At 43.2% G+C, this 21,374-nt stretch overlaps 1 protein-coding gene across 2 annotated transcripts in view; it reads right to left on the bottom strand.

The window, feature by feature from the left end:
* Positions 1–21,374, bottom strand: part of FER (FER tyrosine kinase) — a 388,439-nt gene that overhangs the window by 325,063 nt on the left and 42,002 nt on the right. For both annotated transcript variants that reach the window (XM_029910950.1, XM_029910951.1), the window contains one exon: positions 2,823–3,006. In XM_029910950.1, coding sequence (XP_029766810.1) covers positions 2,823–3,006 — 184 coding nt within the window. The remainder of the gene's footprint in view (positions 1–2,822; positions 3,007–21,374) is intronic.

Raw genomic sequence — 21,374 nt, 5'->3', positions numbered from 1 at the left:
AAATCAAGTTGGTCCAATAAAAGATATTACCTCACCCATCTTGTCTCCCTAATATCATAGGACCAACCCAACTAAAACAACACTGCAAACAACAATATTAAATTACAATCATTTACAGCTATGGACCTCCACTGATGCTACTGGGACTACACACTGGTATAACTAAGGGCCTAAGGTGGACCAACCACTCTATTACTGGTGATGATTAAGTTAAGAACTTGGCCTGATTCTCAAAAACTCTAGAGATTGTGTCAGCAGGGCTGGCAATTAGAAAATCCAACTTGTGTACATGTAAATTATGCACACTTTGGGAGGGATTTTCAAAAGCACTCAGTGTTGGTCTTACTCTCAATGGGAGCAGAGGTAGGCCAATACTCAGAGCTTCTGAAAATCCCACATTTGATATGAAGTTACTGATAGAATCAACATGAAACCCTGCAGTGTCATTTTTAGATTAACTTTTCCAAGTAGTATCTCAATTGGGGTATGAACGTATTTTACCCACTACTGAATTTTTTTAATTATCAGGTCTCTAAAATAAGAACCCCAATCTGGGATTTTTTTAAAACTTGAAATGTACATGATATGTGTTGTTTCTCAGCACTTGCCTCCATTAGCTGATTGAGTGCAAAAACCGATGACAGAGTCACAACAGAAGCCATCTGAGACACTAGGATAACTAAGAAAACAATTTCTCCATGGTCTCTGTAGATCAATCCTGGGCAGCCAGGTGGAAGAAACTCCCAGCAGCTGATGGAGAAGTACAACTCAAAAAGTAGCAGGCTAATTTGGGTCAGATGGCTAACCTTCTCTCAAGACCCAAGGAGAGAAAGGAGCGGGTATGCCTACACTGCAATTAGACACCAGCAGCTTGCCCATGTCAGCTGACTTACGCTCACAGCGCTCAGGGCTCAGGCTGCAGGGCTATTTAATTGCAATGTAGACTTCTGAGCCTGGGCTGCAGCCTGAGCCCTGGGACCCTCCTACCTTGCAGGGTCCTAGAGCCTGGGCTCCAGCCTTAGCCTGTGTCTACACCACAATTAAATAGCCCCTTAGCTTACACCCCATGAGCCCAAGTAAGCTGGCATGGGCCAGCCACTGATGTCTAACTGCATTGTAGACACCCCCAAATGGCCCCGGGCTGGTACCATTGACAAGAATTGGACTTTTTCCCTGCCTCCTTTCCTACAGAGATCACAGAATTCTATTGTACCAAGTTAAGGAAGCAGCAATTTGCCCTCACCTATTCCTCTCTTTCTACTCAGACATTAGCAAGGAAAAGGAAACAAGAAGATCAAGGAACAAGTTGTTTCGTACAAGCAGTTTAATTCCTGACAAGTTCTGATCTTAAAGGATCCCACAGTGTTCTCTCCATGGTCCTTGAGAATATGTACTTTTTTCAGGAGCCTTCTTCCTTCTTTTGCTATTCTAGTAGCTGCTCTCCTCGCTAACCCTAACCCCAAATTCCTCCAACTTGTCCTTGTGACCCACCCCACCAGTTGACAAAAACAAAAAACAAACAAAACTAAAACTAAAACCAAAACACACTATAAGCACTAGTGAGAATGGCTGCCGGGCCAGGATCAAAGAAGTCAATGGGAAAAGGTTTTGGGGGGAATTTTATATTTAAATGAATTTATGTACTGCTTGTTACACTAATCAGTGTGTCCAGACCAAGTCTATTGCATCCCAGGAACCGGGGGCATACCAGGAGGCAGGCACCAGCCTTCCAAGCAGGTGCTTGAGGCGGCAATCTGCAAGGGGCGGCAGTCCGTCTGTTTTTGCCCCCAAGCAGAGCGCCGAATTGCCGCCGCGGACGGCGGGGGCAGTCCGTGTGCCCTTAGGGTAGCACGGGCATTTCCGCGGCGGCGGCAATTCGGCGGCAGCTTCTGTCTTCAGCCGGAAGAAAACAGAAGCTGCCGCCGAATTGCCACTGCCGTGGAAACGTGCGTGCTGCCCTAACGGCACACACGGACTGCCTCCGCCGTCCGCGGTGGCAATTCGGCGCGCTGCTTGGGGCGGCAAAAACAGTAGAGCCGGCCCTGCCAGGAGGTATAAAGGCTAGAGAAAAGACTCATCAGAATCTGGTGTCCGGCAGGTCAAGCCTCTTTCTGAAAACCAGAGTGGAAGTGCCTAGGGAGCCAGACATGTCACTTTCTCACTGCTCAGAGTCCATGCAGGTTGAGCAAGACTGTCCCACATAAGCTGAAATGAGTGAGGCCATACATCTGGGGTATATTTTGCCTTTCTATTGCTCATTTGAATAGATATAAACTGAGTGCATTAAAGAACCACTCCTATTTCATGTAATCCCAGATGAGACAGAAGGAAATCTAGGCAGCGATGAAGTGGACAGAAACAGTACATAAACATCAAATCACTGTGCTCAGCGATTGACACTGCTGTCTGTGATTGAGATGAAAAGGGAGAAATCACATGACAAAATTAGGGTCATCTGCAGGTTTAGCAAATATGAGTTTAAATTAAATGATTCATTTCAAAGTTTTAAAAATGAAGATTGAGGATTTACTCAAAAAAACCAACTAATAATTTTAGAAGTTTATAGGGAGAATACCCTGTCTTTGACATGTCCACATATTCCCTTAAGCCTGAAAAACATGAAGTCCCATTTATTTGAATGGACTTTCTATAGAAAACTGACACCAGAACAAACACTGACTTTTTTTGGCCATTCCATTTTATGCCAATAAATAACATTGGTTTATTATTTTCCAATAGTACTAAAATAAAAATTAAATGGAATATTAAATAAAATTGACATCATATTACAAATCAAAAGCAAAAGGAAAAGATTATCTTACAGTGCTTTAACCATTTCTTCTTGCATCTTCTGTAACGAATCAAGTAACAGAGGAAGTGTAGTGTCATAGTACTGGTGCTGATGTAACTGTGCTCCCTTCAGTGCCAACACATACTGATTATGCAGCATGTGAAGTTTCATAGTGGCTTTATCATAACGATCTTTGGCTTTTTCAGTCTCCTTTCCTGAAGGAAAAGAAAAAGGGAACATTCATACGATGATTTAACAGCACACTATTACATCACTGTTTGTTAATTATACCAGAAATGAAGTATTCACAATTGCATTTTAGATCCATGACAAATTCACCCCTTTTTGCACTTCTAAAACTTTAGGCAGATAGTTTAAAAAAAAGACTAACCCTGAGAATTCTTTTAATTCTTGCATTGGGCCAAATTCTGCTCTTCTTACGGATGGCAAAAACTCCCAATGACTCTCAAAACGCTTTTTCTCCACATTATCTTCTTTTGAAACTGGAGATTAACTCTCCTCTACACTAGAAAAATCCAACTGAAAATTATCTAACCAAAGACTCTGATTTACAGATCTGAATTCTTTATTCAAATCTCCCCTAAAGACCCTTTTAACTAACTATAGTGGGCACTTTCCTGTGCATCTCCCGTGTTTTGTCTTGTGTGTCTTTCTTTCAGGCCAAGATGCTGCAATAACCTCTATGGAGGCAGAGAGCTTCACCCATACAGAGCTTATTACAGGATCAGAGCCTTAGAATATAACCTCTCCAAGGCAGCAAGTGTTATGATATTTGTGACACACTCTTGATAACAGTAGTGTCTTGTACAAAAGCAAGCATACGATCAATACTGAAGTAAATGATAATTAATCTCTCTCTAAGAGGCAACAACTACTACGGTTGCATAAATCAAAATACTTTAAAAAACACAAAACAACATTTGCATTTCTAGCGGTTTGAGATTGTAATATTTTTAAACAGGTTTCTGAAAATTATTTTGCCACTTAAAGTTCAATGGTCATGACCATTATAATGCATTTAAAAAAAAATCACTATCTTATGGGTAAACAAAGCTTGTACTAAAGCTATCAATAAAACCCTTTGCCTCCAATCAGAAAAATTCAGACTGTGGAACCACATTTCCCAGCTTCGCAAAGACAGTAATTGTGCACAATTGTTTTAAAAGATAATTTGTTTTCAGGTAATAAAACAAATTTTCCAATTACTTACCTATTTTTCCCCATGTAGAAGGAACAGATTTCTCAGGCTATAAAGTGATCTAGATGAACCCTTCGCATTCTGTGTACCAAACAGAAATCATGTACATCTCCACACTCTCACTAATCAACTCTTTATCTTAGGCACCTATGCTAACTACTTCACCTTCCACATCAGGATTGAATGAATTGCTAAACTCTCCAAAAATTAAATTGTTCGAGTTACATTTACATAGAACTCCTCCTCTGCAGAGTCCACATTCTTAACTGAATATCTCTGTAGTACTTTTCTCAGGGTCACAATCGTTAGATGCTGTGTTTGCCCAAAGAAGAACTAGCGCCTCTACGCTTAAGTTAGGTCGGCATAGCTATGTCAGTCAGGGGTATTAAAAATCCCATATCTCTGAGCTTCATATCTATTCTGACCTAACCCCCAGTGTAAAAGCAGGTTTATCGATGAAAGAATTCATCTGTCAATGTAGGTGTCATTACGCAGGGAGGCAGTGTTCCAAAACCAATGGAAAAATATCTTCAGTCAGTATAGGCTGCATCTGCACTATGGGATTATGCCAGCATAGCTATGGCAGCCTACCTATACCAGTAAAGCCTCCACAGCATAGACCAGGGGTCAGCAACCTTTCAGAAGTGGTGTGCCAAGTCTTCATTTATTTGCGGTAATTTAAGGTTTTGCGTGCTAGTAATACATTTTACATTTACAGTGGCCGGCGAATGGAACCCCAGACTGGCAACGGGCTGAGTGTACCGGCGGCTGGAACCCCAGGCCGGCAGCGGGCTCAGCTCGCTGCTGGTCTGGGGTTCTGTCCACTGGCCCTTGCCAGCCGGGGTCCCAGCCACCGGCCCCGCTCAGCCCGCTGCCGGCCTGGGATTCCGTCCATCCAGGCCACCAGCGGGCTGAGCAGGGCCGGCGGCGGGGACCCCGGGCCAGCAGCAGCAGACCACAGTAAATCAGCTCGCGTGCCGCCTTTGGAACACGTGCCATAGGTTGCTGACCCCTGGCTCAGACATATTCTTATGCTTCAACCAGAGAATGACTGTATTCCGCAGGCAACATAAAACCAGCAGGCAGTTGTTTTTAATTTTTGTAACTGTTAAATTCACTGTACATCTCTTGGAAAAGAAGAACACCTTTTGCAGAACAACATAGAAATCAAAATACCTAACATTCTTTTGAGAGTTTCCATATACAGAACTGCCACACTACCAATATTTTGCTACATGCAAATTATGATATATATAGATATATGCAGCTGTTCACCCAATGCACCATGATGACCAAATGCACAGCTGAACACATTCGTGTTGATCATCATCACAACCACATTGCTGCAGAGACCCTCAGTATTGCAACACCCTCAGAAACACTACTACAAAGGACAAATTATTCCTTTTATCTCTAACTCAGATATGTAATTGCTTTCCATAAATGATTCCTTTATGACACATCACAACTCATTTCAGAATAAATCACACTATCAGTATGCACCCTCAATTTTTAACTAACAGCTTTTGGACCCACTATTAACATAAAGAACTCAACTACAACACTATATCTAGATTGAATTTTTTTACCAATAGAATTCAGCGAAACAACATGCACAGTTGATCAACTTGTCAATTAGCAGTGAGGAAAACATCCAAGTTCTCTTTATCTGTATAATTAATTTCATAAACAGATCTAATTATAATTCTATTGCCATCACTTGTTGACAAATCTGTTTAATGTTTATAGTAATAGACTGCATATACAATATGTTGTGCTATAAACATTATTATAAAGCTGGCAAAATTCAATTATGCAAGTTTGACATTTGCATGAGAATCTGGAGTGCTTGTTAAACTATTCTAGGAAGTCAATTATTTCAGTTTTTATTATGAACTTTTCAAGTGTTTATTACATATGATATAAACATCATACTGTACAACATGGTAGTCCACTATTTTTAAAAAGTGTTTTATTTCAAAAATTAAAGATGGCAAATGGTCTCAGCATCATTCCAGTCCTTACACCTATACATTCTGCGGTCCTGTGCCTTCTACAGCCTAATATTTACTCTGAATAAAACAGCAGAGAAACTGAATTATTACATTTCTTTACAACCATTAATATATTCAGCTCACTTTCAAAATGTACACTTGAGTTTTACATTAAGTCAAAGAGCAAACAGTTCAAAGAACCTGAGTCTCAGAAAATAAACTATGTGAAAAATTTTGTTCTATTTCTGTATTTGCAGACATACTGTATCATCAAGTGTAGGTTAATATGCAAGAAAGTGACTCAGATTCTCCTTTTTCTCTTCTGTATCGTATAACTTTTTATACTTCATCGAAAGCTAGAAGTTAAAGCTCAAATTTGGAGAGGTGCTAAGTACCTGCAGCTACCACTGACAAAAAAAGAATTCACATGTTCAACACTTCTCCAGATTTGGACTATTTGGTTCATATGGCAAAATCCTGAATTCATGTAAGTCAATGACAAAACGCCCATTGACTTCAATGGGGCAAGGAATTCAGTCCTACACTCCGCAGCTAGATATTTGTTACACAAAGTTAAATATACAAATCAAAAAGTGACAAGTACATACATAATATGCTGATGGATGCTACAGAAAACCTTTAGAAGGATAGAAAAGTTCCATCACATATACCATTTCCCCAGCTAACTAAAATGTTACGAAATTGTTACACTTCTATTTTCAATTCAGCTACATGATAATGTACATCCGACTAATAATACATAAATAATTGGCGTCGCAAGCCTGGGAGGCGGGAGAAGTGGAGCAGCCGCTGCGCTGGGAGAGGGAGTCTGAGCTGCACGTGTCAGCGCGCCGCCAGCAGCCCAGCCCAGGATCGCTGTAAAAAAAAATTGGGGGCACCGCTTTTTGGCACCCCCAAATCTTGGCGCCCTAGGCAATCGCCTAGTTTGCCTTAATGGTAGCACCGGCCTTGCTTGCATCACGATAGAAAAGTAGCCCTTTGTGTTGCTGTACTCTGTGGCAAGATGGTTTGGTGCCAAAATAGGGATATGCGTGCAGTCTATCATTCCACCGCAGTTCGGAAATCCCATTGCTGCAAATCCATCTAATATGTTCTGCATGTTCCAAGAGATGCAGGAGGCGATTTATGACCCCCATATACTTGTATGACAACAGCACTTGCAGTGGATTTTCCAACTCCAAAGAGATTTCCTATTGACCAGTAGCAATTTGGCAATGCTAGTTTCCACAGTGCAATCGCCACTTGCTTCTCCACTGTCAATGCAGCTCTCATGTTATTGTCCCTGAGCTCATAGGCACCAACTCCATGGATGCTATAGGGCTGGAGCACCCACAGGGAAAAAATGGTACTGAGCACCCATCAGCAGCCCCCCTATTAGCTCCCCCGCCTCCTCCAGCGCCTCCCGGCAGGCCCCACAAATCAGCACCTCCTCCTCCCTCCCCGCGCCTCCCGCCCACCAAAATCATGCAGCGGCGTGCAGGAAGCTGGGAGGGGAGGAGGGAGGAGCTAGGACACGGCGCGCTCGAGAGAGGGGGCAGAACTGGGCAGGAAGAGGTGGGGCAGGGGTGGAGCGGGGGCGGGAAGAGGTAGGGCGGGGCTTTGGGGGAAGGGGTGGACTGGGGGTGGGGCCTGGGGCTGAGCTGGTGGTCGAGCACCCCCCCAGCACTTTGGAAAGTCGGCTCCTGTGCCTGAGCTGGGAGACTGGACCATGCTCAGTGCACAGAGGCAGGAATGTGACCTTGTGGATCTGAGAGTTCTGCAGCCACTGATCATCATCCCAAGCCTGCATTATGATCAATTCATATTTGATCTCTCACTCCTCATCTCCAAAGGAAACCTGCACAACATTTTCAAAAGACAAGCCTGGGAGCTTCAATTCATAACTTTGCTAGACACTAAAAATCATGAACTGGAGAGAGAGATTGAATTTATGGCTTATTACAACAATCTATAACCCACTAACAAGTCCTACCAGCTGCCTCTCCCACCCCTTCCTTTCCTCCTATGACTGGAAGGGTGTTAATGGGCCTCTTCACCTTAAATGGTTCCTTGAAATGTGTGTTAACAACTCATGCTAAACTATCTGCTCCACACTGTATTTAGTTGTAACACTGAATATGTTTCCCAGACCTGAAGAAGTGCTCTGTGTAAATACGAAAACTAGTCTCTCTCACCAACTGAAGTTGTTCCAATAAAAGATTACTTCACACACTTTGGGCTTGTGTACACTGGCAAGTTTTGTCGCCAAAAACTGGCTTTTGGCGACAAAACAGCGGTAGCGTACACACTGCAATGTGACTTTTTTAAAATAAAACACCTAGTTTTGATGACAAAAAACTTCCACCCCTGCGAGAGACTTTTGTCTTTTCCCCTCCCTTTATTGTCAACAAACATGCAGTGTAGACACCACAGGGTTTTTTTCGATTTTATTGGCCTCCAGAAAGTATCCCACAATTCCCATGCTGCCGCTCTAGTCAGCAGTTTGAACTCCGCTGCCCTGCAGCCAACCCGCCCCTCCTCCTTGCAAGGCCCGGGAATTTTAAATCTCATCTCCTGCTTGCTGGCTTCCCAGAGAAGCTTCCCAGGTGAGCATGGCTGGCTATTGCACCAAACGCACTCCCGCTTGGACCACCGACGAGTTGTTGGATCTGATCAGTATATGGGGAGAGGAGTCTGTTCAGTCACAGCTGTGAGTGACCCTGCAGGAATTGGGACACATATGGGCAAATTTCTCGAGGCTTGTGTGAAAAGGGCTATGATCGGGACACGCAGCAGTGCAGAGCGAAGATAAAGGAGCTGAGGCAGGTGTACCATAAGGTGCAGGAGGCGAACCATTGCTCCGGTGGTGCACCTAAGACTTGCTGCTTCTATAAGGAGCTGAATGCTATCCTCGGTGGTGACACCATCTCCATCGCCGATAGCCCCGTGGATACTTTGCAGGCAGCAGAAAGACGGGGTAACCCGCAGGCTGAAATTCTGGATGAAGAAGTCGAGCTAGAAGAGGATGTGGTGCTCCCAGCGGGGTCGCCTGGTGGGGCAGACAGCCAGGAACTTTTCTCCACTCCAGAAGTGCTCAATGGGGAGCAGGAAGCAGATGAGATGCTGGGTAAGTTGCTGTGGCTTGTGTAGGGAATCAAAAAGTGGGATGCAGGTAATGTTTTCTGTGAGCTGGACATTGCCCTGTGTAGCTAGTCTGCATGGCCAAGCAGGGTGTCGATGGACATCGAGACCTGCAGGGAATCCTCCAGAGGGAGGCTCTGGAAAGTTTCAACTAGGTACTTGTTAATCCTCTGCCACAGATTCCAAGGGATTGCAGCCTTGTTAGTTCCCAAATTGTAGGAAACTGTATCATGCCATTTAGCAATCACTGGAGCTGGGACCAAAGTGGCACATAGCTGAGCTGCATATAGACCAGGGTGAAAGCCTCAAGCATTCAGCAGCTGTGCCCTGGTTTCTCTGGTCACCTGCAGCAGCGAGATGTCAGCCATCAGGTTGGCCACCTGTGAAAAAGTGTTTTTAGAATAAGTTCCCTGCAAAGCTGCCCTGCAAGCCGTGACCTTTTTGTCTGTACGCACAACCACCTTCCCCCCACTCCCAACACTCACCATGATTGGGGTGCTCGCGGAGCTGTGTGCCTGCCTAGAGTCTCAGAGAAAAAGTGATTTCTACTAACAAAATGCCCTTTTTACTAAAATGTTTCAATCATTTGCTGGAATGTAACAATCCCTCTACTGTTCAGCACCGACTTTGAAGAACATGCTACGCACCCCTGTGAACCGGCTTCGGCAGATAAGAAAAAACCCTAGGCGCAGCAAAGAAGACATGTTCCGGGAGGTGCTGCAGCGTGATGAGAGACAGACCAGGGAACGGAAAGAGTGCTGGGAAACTGAAAGGCAGGACAGAAAAAAGAATGCTGCATTTGCTAGGCAAGCGACAGAGCAGATGATAAAAGTTATGGAGGATCAGACAGAGATGCTCAAGTCTTTGATATAATTGCAGACTGAGCAGATCCGTGGCCAACCTTCACTGCAGCACATGCAGATGCACAATTCTTTGCCAACTCCACCCCCCTCTATGCCCACACATTCTTTTTCACTTCACAGCACTCCTGAGTTTTCCCATCACTCCACCCCATCTCACAGTTTACACAATGAAAGCTGGAGTACACACAGTTGTGAGGTTTTACCCTTTTTAACAATAAATAAAGGCTAAGGTATTTAGTGGTACAGTGTTTTTATTCTGTGTTCTACAAAAGCGTATAGCAATTAGTTCACTCTGGGGAACAGGCTTCTAAAGCATTGTGTTGCATGGATCTTGGGCCCCAAAATTGTACATGGATGCACCAGTGAAGCAACTCCAATGCAGACATGTGTTAGTGCCCCTCATTGTCAAAGTGGTTCCTCAAAGACTCTCTGATGTTCATAGCAGCCCTCTGGGCTCCTCTGACAGCCCTAGCATCTGGCTGTTCAAACTGTGCAGCCAAGGGCTCCGCCTCAGTGCTCCACACCTGAGCAAACATTTCACCCTTAGATTCACACAGATTATGCAAAGTGCAGCACGCGGCTATGACCACGGGAATATTATCCTCGGTAAGGTCTAGCCTGCCATTGAGACACCTCCAGCAAGCTTTCAAACGGCCAAAGGCACATTCAATTACCATGCGGCACCTGCTCAGCCTGTTGTTAAAATGCTCCTTGCTGCTGTCCAGGTGCCCTGGGTAAGGTTTCATGAGCCAGGGCTGTAAGGGGTAAAATGGGTCTCCCAGGATTACTATGGGCATTTCCACATCCCGCACTGTGAACTTGTGGTCTGGAAAAAAAGTCCCTGCCTGCAGCTTTCTGTATAGGCCACGGTTCCTGAAGATGGGGGCACCTTTCCAGACCAGCCTGCACTGATGTCCATGAAACGCTCCCGGTGATCCACAAGTGCCTGCAACACCATGGAGAAGTATCCCTTCCTATTGATGTATTCAGAGGCAAGGTGGTCTGGTGCTAAAATTGGAATGTGTGCACCATCAATCACCCCGCCACAGTTAGGGAAACCCATCTCTGCAAAGCCATCCACTATCTCATGCACATTTCCCAGAGACACGGTCCTATACAGCAGGATGTGATTTATTGCTCTGCACACTTGGAGTAGTACAACCCCAACAGTTGTACTCCAAATTGATTTGTGACTGACCGGTAGCAGTCTGGATTCGCCAGCTTCCACATAGCAACTGCAAAATGCTTCTCTACCGAAAGGGCAGCTCTCAATCTGATGTCCTTGTGCCGCAGGTCGGGGGACAGCTCAGCACATAGCTCCATGAAGGTTGCTTTTCGCTTCCTAAATTTCTATACCCACTGGTCATCATCCCACACCTGCATGACAATGCGATCCCACCAATCAGTGCTTGATTCTCTAGCCCAAAAGCGATGGTCTGCCGTATGCAGCTGCTCTGTGAATGCACAAAGCACGGATAAGTTGCTGCCATCCATATCACACTCGGGTGCCTGCGATTCATCCTCTGCTAACTTTGCGAGTAACTCTGCGAGTAACTGTGCTGCCATGCGCGATGTCCTCACAACATCTAACAGCGCATAGGAGAGAAGTGCAGGATCCATCCTCTCTCACTGCAGATGCTGGCGCGCACTACAAAGAATGACAATTGGAAAAAACAGCATGAAAGGAAGCCAGAAAACTTTGGAGGGGTGGGACACAAAGCGGTGCATGACGGTACATTTTGCACATCCCAGGATGCGCCATGTTCCGTTTCCACATTCCCACACCTAGGATGGTGTCGCTAGGCACTGTGGGATACATATCCACAGTCCATTGCTCTCGCTGTGGACAAAGGTGCCCCGAATGTGGACATGATCTGTCAACAGAGGGAATAAATGTAGACATGCTTTCATTCTTTTTATAGCATAATGTTTACAAAACACTGTTTATTTCTGCATTATTTGTGAGTGAGTAACTGTATATGTATCATGTATTCCTTTTTTTTTTTTAACCCTTACATACTCCAAAGAGTCACTGCCCTCTAGCTCAAAATTATAAAGATATCTTGGGTCCCAAAAATAAATTATTGGCAGCTCTAGCTAAGAAAAATAATTTCTAGAATAAACTGAAAATATTATGCAATGCTTCTCCGTAGTAGGTTTGGTAATGGGAGCCAGCAGCTGATGATTCAGGTGTCATGATAAGGTTAATTTGAAAAAATATTAGGGTGACCTCAACAAAATAAGCTAAACCAGTGAAGACTCTCACACTATTTAATACACAAGGCCAAGGAGTATATTGTAATCACATTGCTGGCGTGGACTGACAAGAGTTCTTTGAAAAGCAGATATTGATCTTAAGGTGTAATCTTAAACTATTTCAAATATAAAAAGTCAAAGAAAAAAAGTACAGTTTCTCATTTGGTGTTCTTTTAACATTAGTGCAAAAGCGTACAGCTTTATCTAGTTGTTAGTTTCAAATAAAATCAAAAGTTTGTGTCAAAAATATCTGGAAAGAAAAATACGAATTTTTTAAAATATGCATTAAAGCGCAGTAGTAGTTTAAGGTATATAATTTCAAAAAGACTTCTTGGAGTTGCCCACATAACTGGGCATTCTGCTGCTCTTTCATTTGCATTTTCAATGCAGAGTGATGATTAAAATCCTATAAAAAATGGCTGTTTCGTTTCTATGTCCATTTTTAGTATGACAGGTTCACCCACATATATTTTGCTAAAGAAGTCATAGGCATCTTCATGAGTTCACCTTTGTAAGATGGGTTATATATGGAGATATACCTATTTCACAGAACTGGAAGGGACCGTTTGTCTGAGCGATTGGCTGAACAAAAAGTAGGACTAAGTGGACTTGCAGACTCTAAAATTTTACATTGCTTTATTTTTAATGCAGTTTTTTTGTACATAATTCTACATTTGTAAGTTCAACTTTCATCATAAATTGATTGCACTACAGTACTCGTATTAGGTGAATTGAAAAATGCTATTTCTTTTGTTTGTTACAGTGCAAATACTTGTAATAAAAATAAATATAAAGTGAATACTGTACACTTTGTATTCTGTGTTGTAATTGAAATCAATATATCTGAAAATGTAGAAAACATCCACAAATATTTAAATAAATGGTATTCTATTATTGTTTAATCACGCGATTAATCATGATTAATTTTTTTAATCGCTTGACAGCCCTAATTTTAATGTGTTTCTATAAAACAGCATAAGCCAACTTGTCTTATTTTATTTACTCTGCTACTCAGGAGCATCAACGTCAGCACAGCAGGCTAGTGTACAGTTCTAAGAAAATTATTTGTTGGCCCACTGCTGCTGCAGAGTAGCAGGGAAAGTGTACACAGTTTTTCCTCAGTAAATCATAGCAAAAGGATTTTGGGGGATTTTTGTCTAACACCTCTTTCCTGCTGACACAGTTGTGGATTTCAATTCTAGAAGACAGTCTAATAGTATCATATACTTTACATTTCATCCAAAATATCCCAGGATGCATCATAAACTATGGCCACAATCCGGCAAAGGAATACACTAGTGTTGACCCTTATGCTCAAGTGATATATTTTAAGGCCAGAATGGACCAATATGATCATCTAGGCTGCACTCCTACATAACATAAGCTTTTCACCAAGTAATTCTTGCATGGAACCCAATAAGATTTAGTTGAACTAAAGCACCTCTTTTAGCAAGACATCCAGTCTTGATTTCAATTTTTTAAATGATGGAGAATCAACAACTTGCTATAGTTCATTACCTTTTACTGTTAAGAAGTTGCACCTTATTTCTGATTTAACTGGTAAGCTGTAACTTCACTGATTTTATAATACCTTTGCCTGCTAGATTAGAAATCCCTCTATCATCTGTTGACACTCCTCGTATAGGTAATTCTAGACAGTGATCAAATCTTAATTTTCCCTGTGATAAACAAAACAGACTGAGCTTCTTGAGTCTTTACATGCAAGACGTTTTCCAGTCCTCAAATCATTCCTGCAACTCTTCTCCAACTTCTCTCCACTTTATCAACACCCTTTTCGAAGTGGGGACATCAGAACTGGACACCATATTCCACAAGTCATCTCACCAGTCTGGTATTAAATGCAGGGCTGATAGCACCACGTAGTACTAGATGCCTGACTCTTCCTATTATAAGATCCTATTTCAGTTGCTTGTAACTTTTCCAAACTTTATTTGAACTGAAATTTTCCATGTCAAGTGCCTAACCGAGGCTGCTTTTTTTAAATTTCAGCCAAAACAGTTCAGCTGTTTTAAAGAATAAGGCTAGGTAAATATATGACATTTTGCCCATGTTAAAAAAAATGTTGTGACCTTTACTTTGAACAACTCTAGCACCCCTATGCTCTGAGGGAGGAACCTGAAATTTGGCAGGAGGTGGCTTTTTGTCATGGTTGTATCTTTTGCTGTTGCTATGAAATTCTGCCTAAATTTAGCTGTTATAAACCTTTTTAACAAGCTGCAGTTGGCACATGCTCAGTAGAGACTTCTTAGATGTTAGCTGCTAAAATTTCCAAAGATTCCATCCTCACTGAGCATGCTCACACCTCATAGTGAAGACCAGACTGCACATGCAGCATCCCAACAGAACTGAGTACGCACCAGTTCCAAGGGTGAAGCCGGACTTTCCCTATAATGGCTGCTCCCAGCTGGGGCTGGGCCAGCCCAGGCACTGGAACTGTGCCCTTAATGACCTCCATGCTGGCACCCAGGCAGTGTAGAAGAGGAAGCTGTCAGATTCAAACTCAGAGGGGACAACAGGTGAAGCCCCGGGGCTGGGAAAGGGCAGGCTGGTATTGTTAAAGAAGGAGACGGGGAGATGGGTAGCAGGGGGAAGAAGTTGGAACTAGTTGGGCATCGAGACTTGGACTGGGATGAGAAGCCTGATAACTGGAGAATGGAACTGAATGAAGAAAGAAGATGGGACTGAAACAACAAGGCAGGGGTGGGAACAGACAGGACTGGGACAGGTTAAAGGGGAAAAAGGAATGGGATATAAGAAGTCAAGCTTTGGGAGGGGGGACATAAGAGTCTAAGCCCACTACAGTACAATATCCTTAAGAGCCTGGAATGGAATTCAAGATTCTTGAATCTCACCATTTGTCTGCTGGCAGCAAACATCTCTGAAACCAACTGGCAAAGTGTCTGTCTCATCCCCATCTACTGATGGCCCACATGGAGGGTGACAACCCCCTCTGATATCAATTACTCCCTTAGAGCAAGGGCCAGAGATCTATGCAGTGGATCTAAAGGAGCCAACCCTACTGTTGAATCATGACTAGGGCCCTACCAAATTCACAGCCATGAAAAACGCATCACGGACCGTGAAATCTGGTCTTTTGTGTACTTTTACCCTATACTATACAGATTTCAAGGAAGAGACCAGTATTTCTCAAATTGGGGGCCCTGACCCAAAAGGGAGTTGCGGGGAGGGGGTATCAAGCTTATTTTAGGGGGGTTGCGGTATTGCCACCCTTACTTCTGTGCTGCCTTAAGAGCTGACCAGCAGAACGGGGACTGTTGGCCAGGTGCCCAGCTTTGAAGGCAACACCCCACCAGCAGCAGTGCAGAAGGAAGAGTGGCAATATCACATCATGCCACTCTTACCTTCTGCTGTGCTGCCTTCAGAGCTGGGCAGCTGAAGAGTGGCTGCTGCATACTGAGGGCCCAGCTCTGCAGGCAGCAGTGCAGAAGTAAAGGTGGCAATATCATACCAGGCCATCCTTACTTCTGTGCTGCTGCTGGCAGCGGCTCTGCCTTCAGAGCTGGGCTCCCGGCCAGCAGCCACCATTCTCCAGCTGCCCAGCTCTGAAGGCAGCCTCACCACCACCAGCAAAGCAGAAGTAAGGGTAGCAGTACCAGAACCCCCCCCACACACACACAATACCCTTGTGACCCCCCCAACTCCTTTTTGGGTCAGGACCCCTACAATTACAAAACTATGAAATTTCAGATTTAAATAGCCGAAATCATGAAATTTATTAATTTTAAATTCCTATGACCATGAAATTGACCAAAACGGACCGTGAAATTGGGAAGGCCATAATCATGACAAGTATCAGAGGGGTAGCCGTGTTAGTCTGAATCTGTAAAAAGCTGTTAAGCTGTTCTGTTAGTCTTAAAGGTGCCACAGGAAAAAAAAATTTTGCTTTTTACATCATCATGACAGTATGTTATTAAATGATGTTATTAAACACTTGTTTTTAGTGTTTGCTTTTTTAAGCTCTTAGGAAATTTCACACACCCACACAGTCCACTATGTAAAACGAACATTATTAAAGTTGCAAAGTAAAGTAGCCAAATACTCAGAAATAACAGAATGTACAGCAGGGTGGGCAAACTTTTTGGTCCGAGAAATACATCTGGGTATGGAAATTGTATGGAAATTGTATGGCTGCTCACGAAATTGGGTGTTGGAGGGCTCCAGCTGGGGGGCGGGGGGAGGTAGGCTCTGACATGCGGCCAGAAATGAGGCATTCAGGGTGCAGGAGGGGGCTCTGGGCAGGGGGTGCAGGCTCTGGGGTGGGGCTGGGGATGAAGGGTTTGGGGTGCAGGAGAATGCTCCAGGCTGGGACTGAGGGGTTCGGAGGGCAGGAGGGTGATCAAGGCTGGTGCAGGGGGTTGGGGCGCAGGAGGGGATCAGGGTTGCAGGCTTTGGGCGGCCTTTACCTCAAACAGCTCCTGGAAGCAGCAGCAGCATGTCTCACCTCCGGCTCCTATGTGGAGATGTGGCCAGGTGGCTCTGCGCACTGCCCAGTCCACAGGTGCCACCCCTGCAGTTCCCATTGGCTGCAGTTCCCAGCCAATGGAAGCTGTGGGGGCAGCATGCAGAGCTCCATGGCTGCCCCTACGCGTAGGAGCCAGAAGGGGGACATGCTGCTGCTTCCGGGAGCCACATAGAGTCACGGCACGCATGGAGTGGGGCAAGCCCCCAACCCCGCTCCCCAGCTGGAGTGGAGCAAGCCTCAGACCATGATCCCCGACAGGGATCGAGGGCCGGATTAAAACATCTGAAGGGCCAGATGTGGCCTCTGGGCCGTAGTTTGCCCACCCCTGATGTACAGACAACTTTAATTCAGCCCCCTTGTGTGCATGCATTATTATAAGTCTCTGATTACATAATCAAACTATTTTTTCATAGGATCCCTGCCTCATTCAATACACAGGATGGACCAACTCTGGATATAGATCAGGATTATGTCATAAAGAAGAATGTTGTCTCTCCGACTTCCAAGGTCCTAGGTATCTCAAAACTGGCATCCAGAATTAGTGAAAACTTTTTACTTAATGTCTCTATGCCTCAGTTCCCTATCTATAAAATGGTGATAATACACACACACACACACACACACACACCCCGACACCTCACAGGAGTGTTAGGAAAATTAATTAATGTTACTGGAGCACTCAGAAGTGTAGTGATAAGCACCACAGAAAAAAGTCATAAGGAAATTAATAATTTTGCCTTCAGAGCACATTTAGAATAGCACGCAGTAAATATTGTACGCCACACACTGAACAGTGGAGAGAAAACAAAATACAGAATAGCTGTTCTTTAAGTGAGCACAGTCTACCCTATATGCTGAATGAGGCAGAGGTCTGTGGAAAAATATCATATGTGATCATTTTTGTTCTTTGTTTGTATAGCCCCTAGTATGATGGGGTCCTGATCCATGACTACAGCTCCTAGGCACTCTAATAATGCAAATAATAAATAACAAGAACAAGAAGAATGGAAATAATGACTGGGTCATAATGTAAACAGCACAAGGGGACTGACCTAAGGTTTTGCAGACAACTTTAATTCTGGCATTTCCTAACTTGAGGTCTCAACTTTGCAACCTTAATAATATTTTTAACACAGTTATTTTGTATGCAATACAGAGATAATCTCCTTCCCTATTCTTATTCAACATGCCCTTTTTTATACATCCAAGGACTGCATTTACCGTTCTGGCTACAGCATTGCATGGGGAGCTCATGGTCATCTGGTTACACTGCTCTACAGCCAAAATGCTTCTGAAATAAATGTAGTCAAACTTTACTAATTCTGGGTCACTGAGAACAAAAATGATGCTTAAAATTGTTGATTGGCTCTAGTTTTCAAGATATGCTATTGGGTCAGTATATACGACCCTTGACTTGGGAATGGCGGAGGATAAGTGAGTTATAAAGGGAAGGGATCTCAATTTAAACCAGAAATGACTAAAATACATCTTTGACTGGATCTATGAATAAATCTATGACTGGGTTTGGACAGTACTTGCTTTTTAGGTAAAACAATGAATGATGCAATCTGAAGCTGATATTGCATCATACATGATATGAATTGCATCATGTTATTCCTAGAAGTCATGGATGATGCAATCATAATGAAGCTTACATCACTCTGCTGAACAAATTGCCCTAGATCAGCTCTAGAAATCATACAGTGTCGTGCTCTCTTATTTGTCAGTGTTTGATTTTGCAAAGGGACACATTTCTGTTTAGCCACAGTGAGCAGAGATGCCTCGTACTTGTGTGAACAGTGCAGATAACTTCTGCTATGTTTGTGGTGAAGTGACTTTTGCATCACAAAAGCGCAGTATAACCACTATGGTTAAGAAAGCCTATCACCTTTCTTTTGGCTGCAAAATTGGAGATCAGGACAAGAGGTGGGCCCCACACATATGCTGCAACACTTGTGCAACAAATCTTCGCCAGTGGTTGAACAGGAAAAGGAAATCTATGCCTTTTGCAGTGCCAATGATTTGGAGAGAGCCAACAGATCATACCAGCAATTGTTACTTCTGCATGGTGCCTCCAGTTGGGAAAGGTGTGTCAAAGAAGAAAAAGTGGACTGTGCATTACCCAAACATTCCATCAGCTATACGCCCAGTACCCCACGGAGAAGGACTGCCGGTTCCTGATGCACCAGAATCATTCTCACTTGAGTCAGACGAGGAAGAGGAAGAGGATGAAACTTCTGGTCCTGAACCATCAATGTCACAGGACCCACATTTTCTCCCATCCTCCTCCTCTGAACCACACCTCATAACACAAGGTGAACTGAATGACCTTGTCAGGGATTTGGAACTACCCAAGAGTAAGGCAGAGCTGTTGGGCTCCAGACTACAGCAGTGGAATCTCCTGGCAGATGATGTTAGGGTTTCCATGTTCCGTGACCGTCAAAAGGATCTTGTCCCATTCTTCTTCATGGAAGGTGATCTTGTAGCCTGCAACAACATCAATGGTGTGATGGCAGCCCTCAACATCGTTCACGATCCAGATGAGTGGAGACTGTTCATTGATTCATCGAAGACGAGTCTTAAAGCTGTTTTACTGCATAATGGCAATGTTTTGCCATCAATTCCAGTTGGTCATGCAGTCCATTTGAAGGAAACCTATGACAACATGAAACAACTTTTGAGGTGCATAAACTATGACCAACATCAGTGGCAGCTTTGTGGCGATTTGAAGGTTGTTGCTCTCTTGCTTGGTCTGCAGACTGGATACACAAAGTACTGCTGTTTTCTCTGTGAATGGGATAGTCGGGCAAGAGATTCCCACTACATCAAGAAAGATTGGCCACTCTGACAGTCATTGGAGCCTGGGAGGAAAAGTGTTCAGCATCCACCACTTGTTGAATCAAGGAAGATTTTGTTACCACCCTTACACATCAAGCTGGCTCTGATGAAGAACTTTGTCAAGGCCATTGACAAAACACAAGCAGCTTTCAAGTACCTCCGTGGAAAATTTCCAAGGTTAAGTGAAGCTAAGATAAAGGAAGGTGTCTTTGTTGGTCCTCAGATTCGTGAACTTCTTCGAGATGATGCATTTGACCATGCACTGCGTGGCAAGGAAAAGACGGCATGAAAGCCTTCCAGGTAGTGACAATAAATTTTTTCGGAAACAACAAGGCAGACAACTACAGGTTGTTGGTGGAAAACCTCCTCAAGGCATACAAAAGCCTTGGTTGCAACATGTCACTAAAGATACATTTTTTGCACTCTCATCTAGATTTTTTCCCACCAAACTGCGGAGCAGTGAGCGACGAGCACGGCGAGCGATTTCACCAGGGCATTGCAACAATGGAGAAACGCTATCAGGGCAAATGGAGCCCATCAATGCTTGCAGACTATTGCTGGACAGTGACAAGAGATGCTCCATTTAATGAATACAAGAGACAAGCCAAGAAGCGCCGAGTAGACACTGAATAGGACTAAACTATGTAGATAATAGGTTTTTGCCTTTTGTTTCATAATAAATTTTATTTATATAACCCTTTTGCTGATTTTTGAAGTGTTACATAAACAGGACAGGTGAAATATTATCATGTAAAGCAACCATAAACACATGAAAAGACCTAGGTTTACAATTTATGATTAAAACTCTACTATCTACACAATATACATAGACATAAAATGTAAAAACTTAAATATCTTAGAAACAGTAGCCAATCAGTTGTTTTAATTGTCATATTTGAATTCAACACATCAAAATACATAATAAATAGCACACTTTATCTCTGAAGCAGAAGACTTCTCAAAAATTGTAGACCAGTGTTATTCACCATCACTTCAAACTCCTTAGGCCACAGCTTTCCAGAATGCAGTTCCCCATCCTATATGTATGGCCTACAATCTTAGTTCCTAGATATACTATGTTTTATTTGGCTTTATCTAAACTGATATGTGTTTATGGACAGTTTACCAGGTAATCCAGATGCTCTCTGTAAGTGACCTGTTCTTACACTATTTACCTCTCCACCAATTTTTATGAAGAAATCTGTAAATGTTATAATCAATGATTTTATATTATTTTCAGGATAACTGAAGAAAATATTAACTAGTGTTGGGACAAGAACCAATTCCTGCAGGACACAGATGGAAACACACCTAATTGATGATGATTCCCCATTAAATATTACATTTTGAGATCCATCGATTATCCATCAATCCATCAACAATTTTATATGGTTGTGATAGGGGCAGACTAGCCAAACTGTGCATGGCCCCTAACAACTTAACAAGAGGCATTACAATTGTAACAAGACAATTCACTTGTATGTGAATTTCAAAGATGTACTAGACCAGCAATCATTAACCCATTCATTTGTAGTAATAGAAATCAAGGGTAAAGCCTAAGTATATCTGCCTGTGTTTACCTATATCCTATTAAAAGTTTACCAGTGTAACCAAATTAGCTTTTAGATGCTAAGTCCTTTTCATGCCTTAATTGCACTCACAGACAACTTTGTTCAGTTAACCTGATCAAAGATCAAAGATGTGAGACACTGCAGGAAATTAATATATTGTCTTCAGCTTATCTGTCTCTGTTATAATGAAGGACCGG

The sequence above is a fragment of the Terrapene carolina genome, unplaced genomic scaffold (assembly GCF_002925995.2).
Source record: "Terrapene carolina triunguis isolate 2854851 unplaced genomic scaffold, T_m_triunguis-2.0 Scaffold69, whole genome shotgun sequence".
NCBI classification, from domain to species: Eukaryota; Metazoa; Chordata; order Testudines; family Emydidae; genus Terrapene; species Terrapene triunguis.
This window is presented reverse-complemented; position numbering and strand designations above follow the sequence as displayed.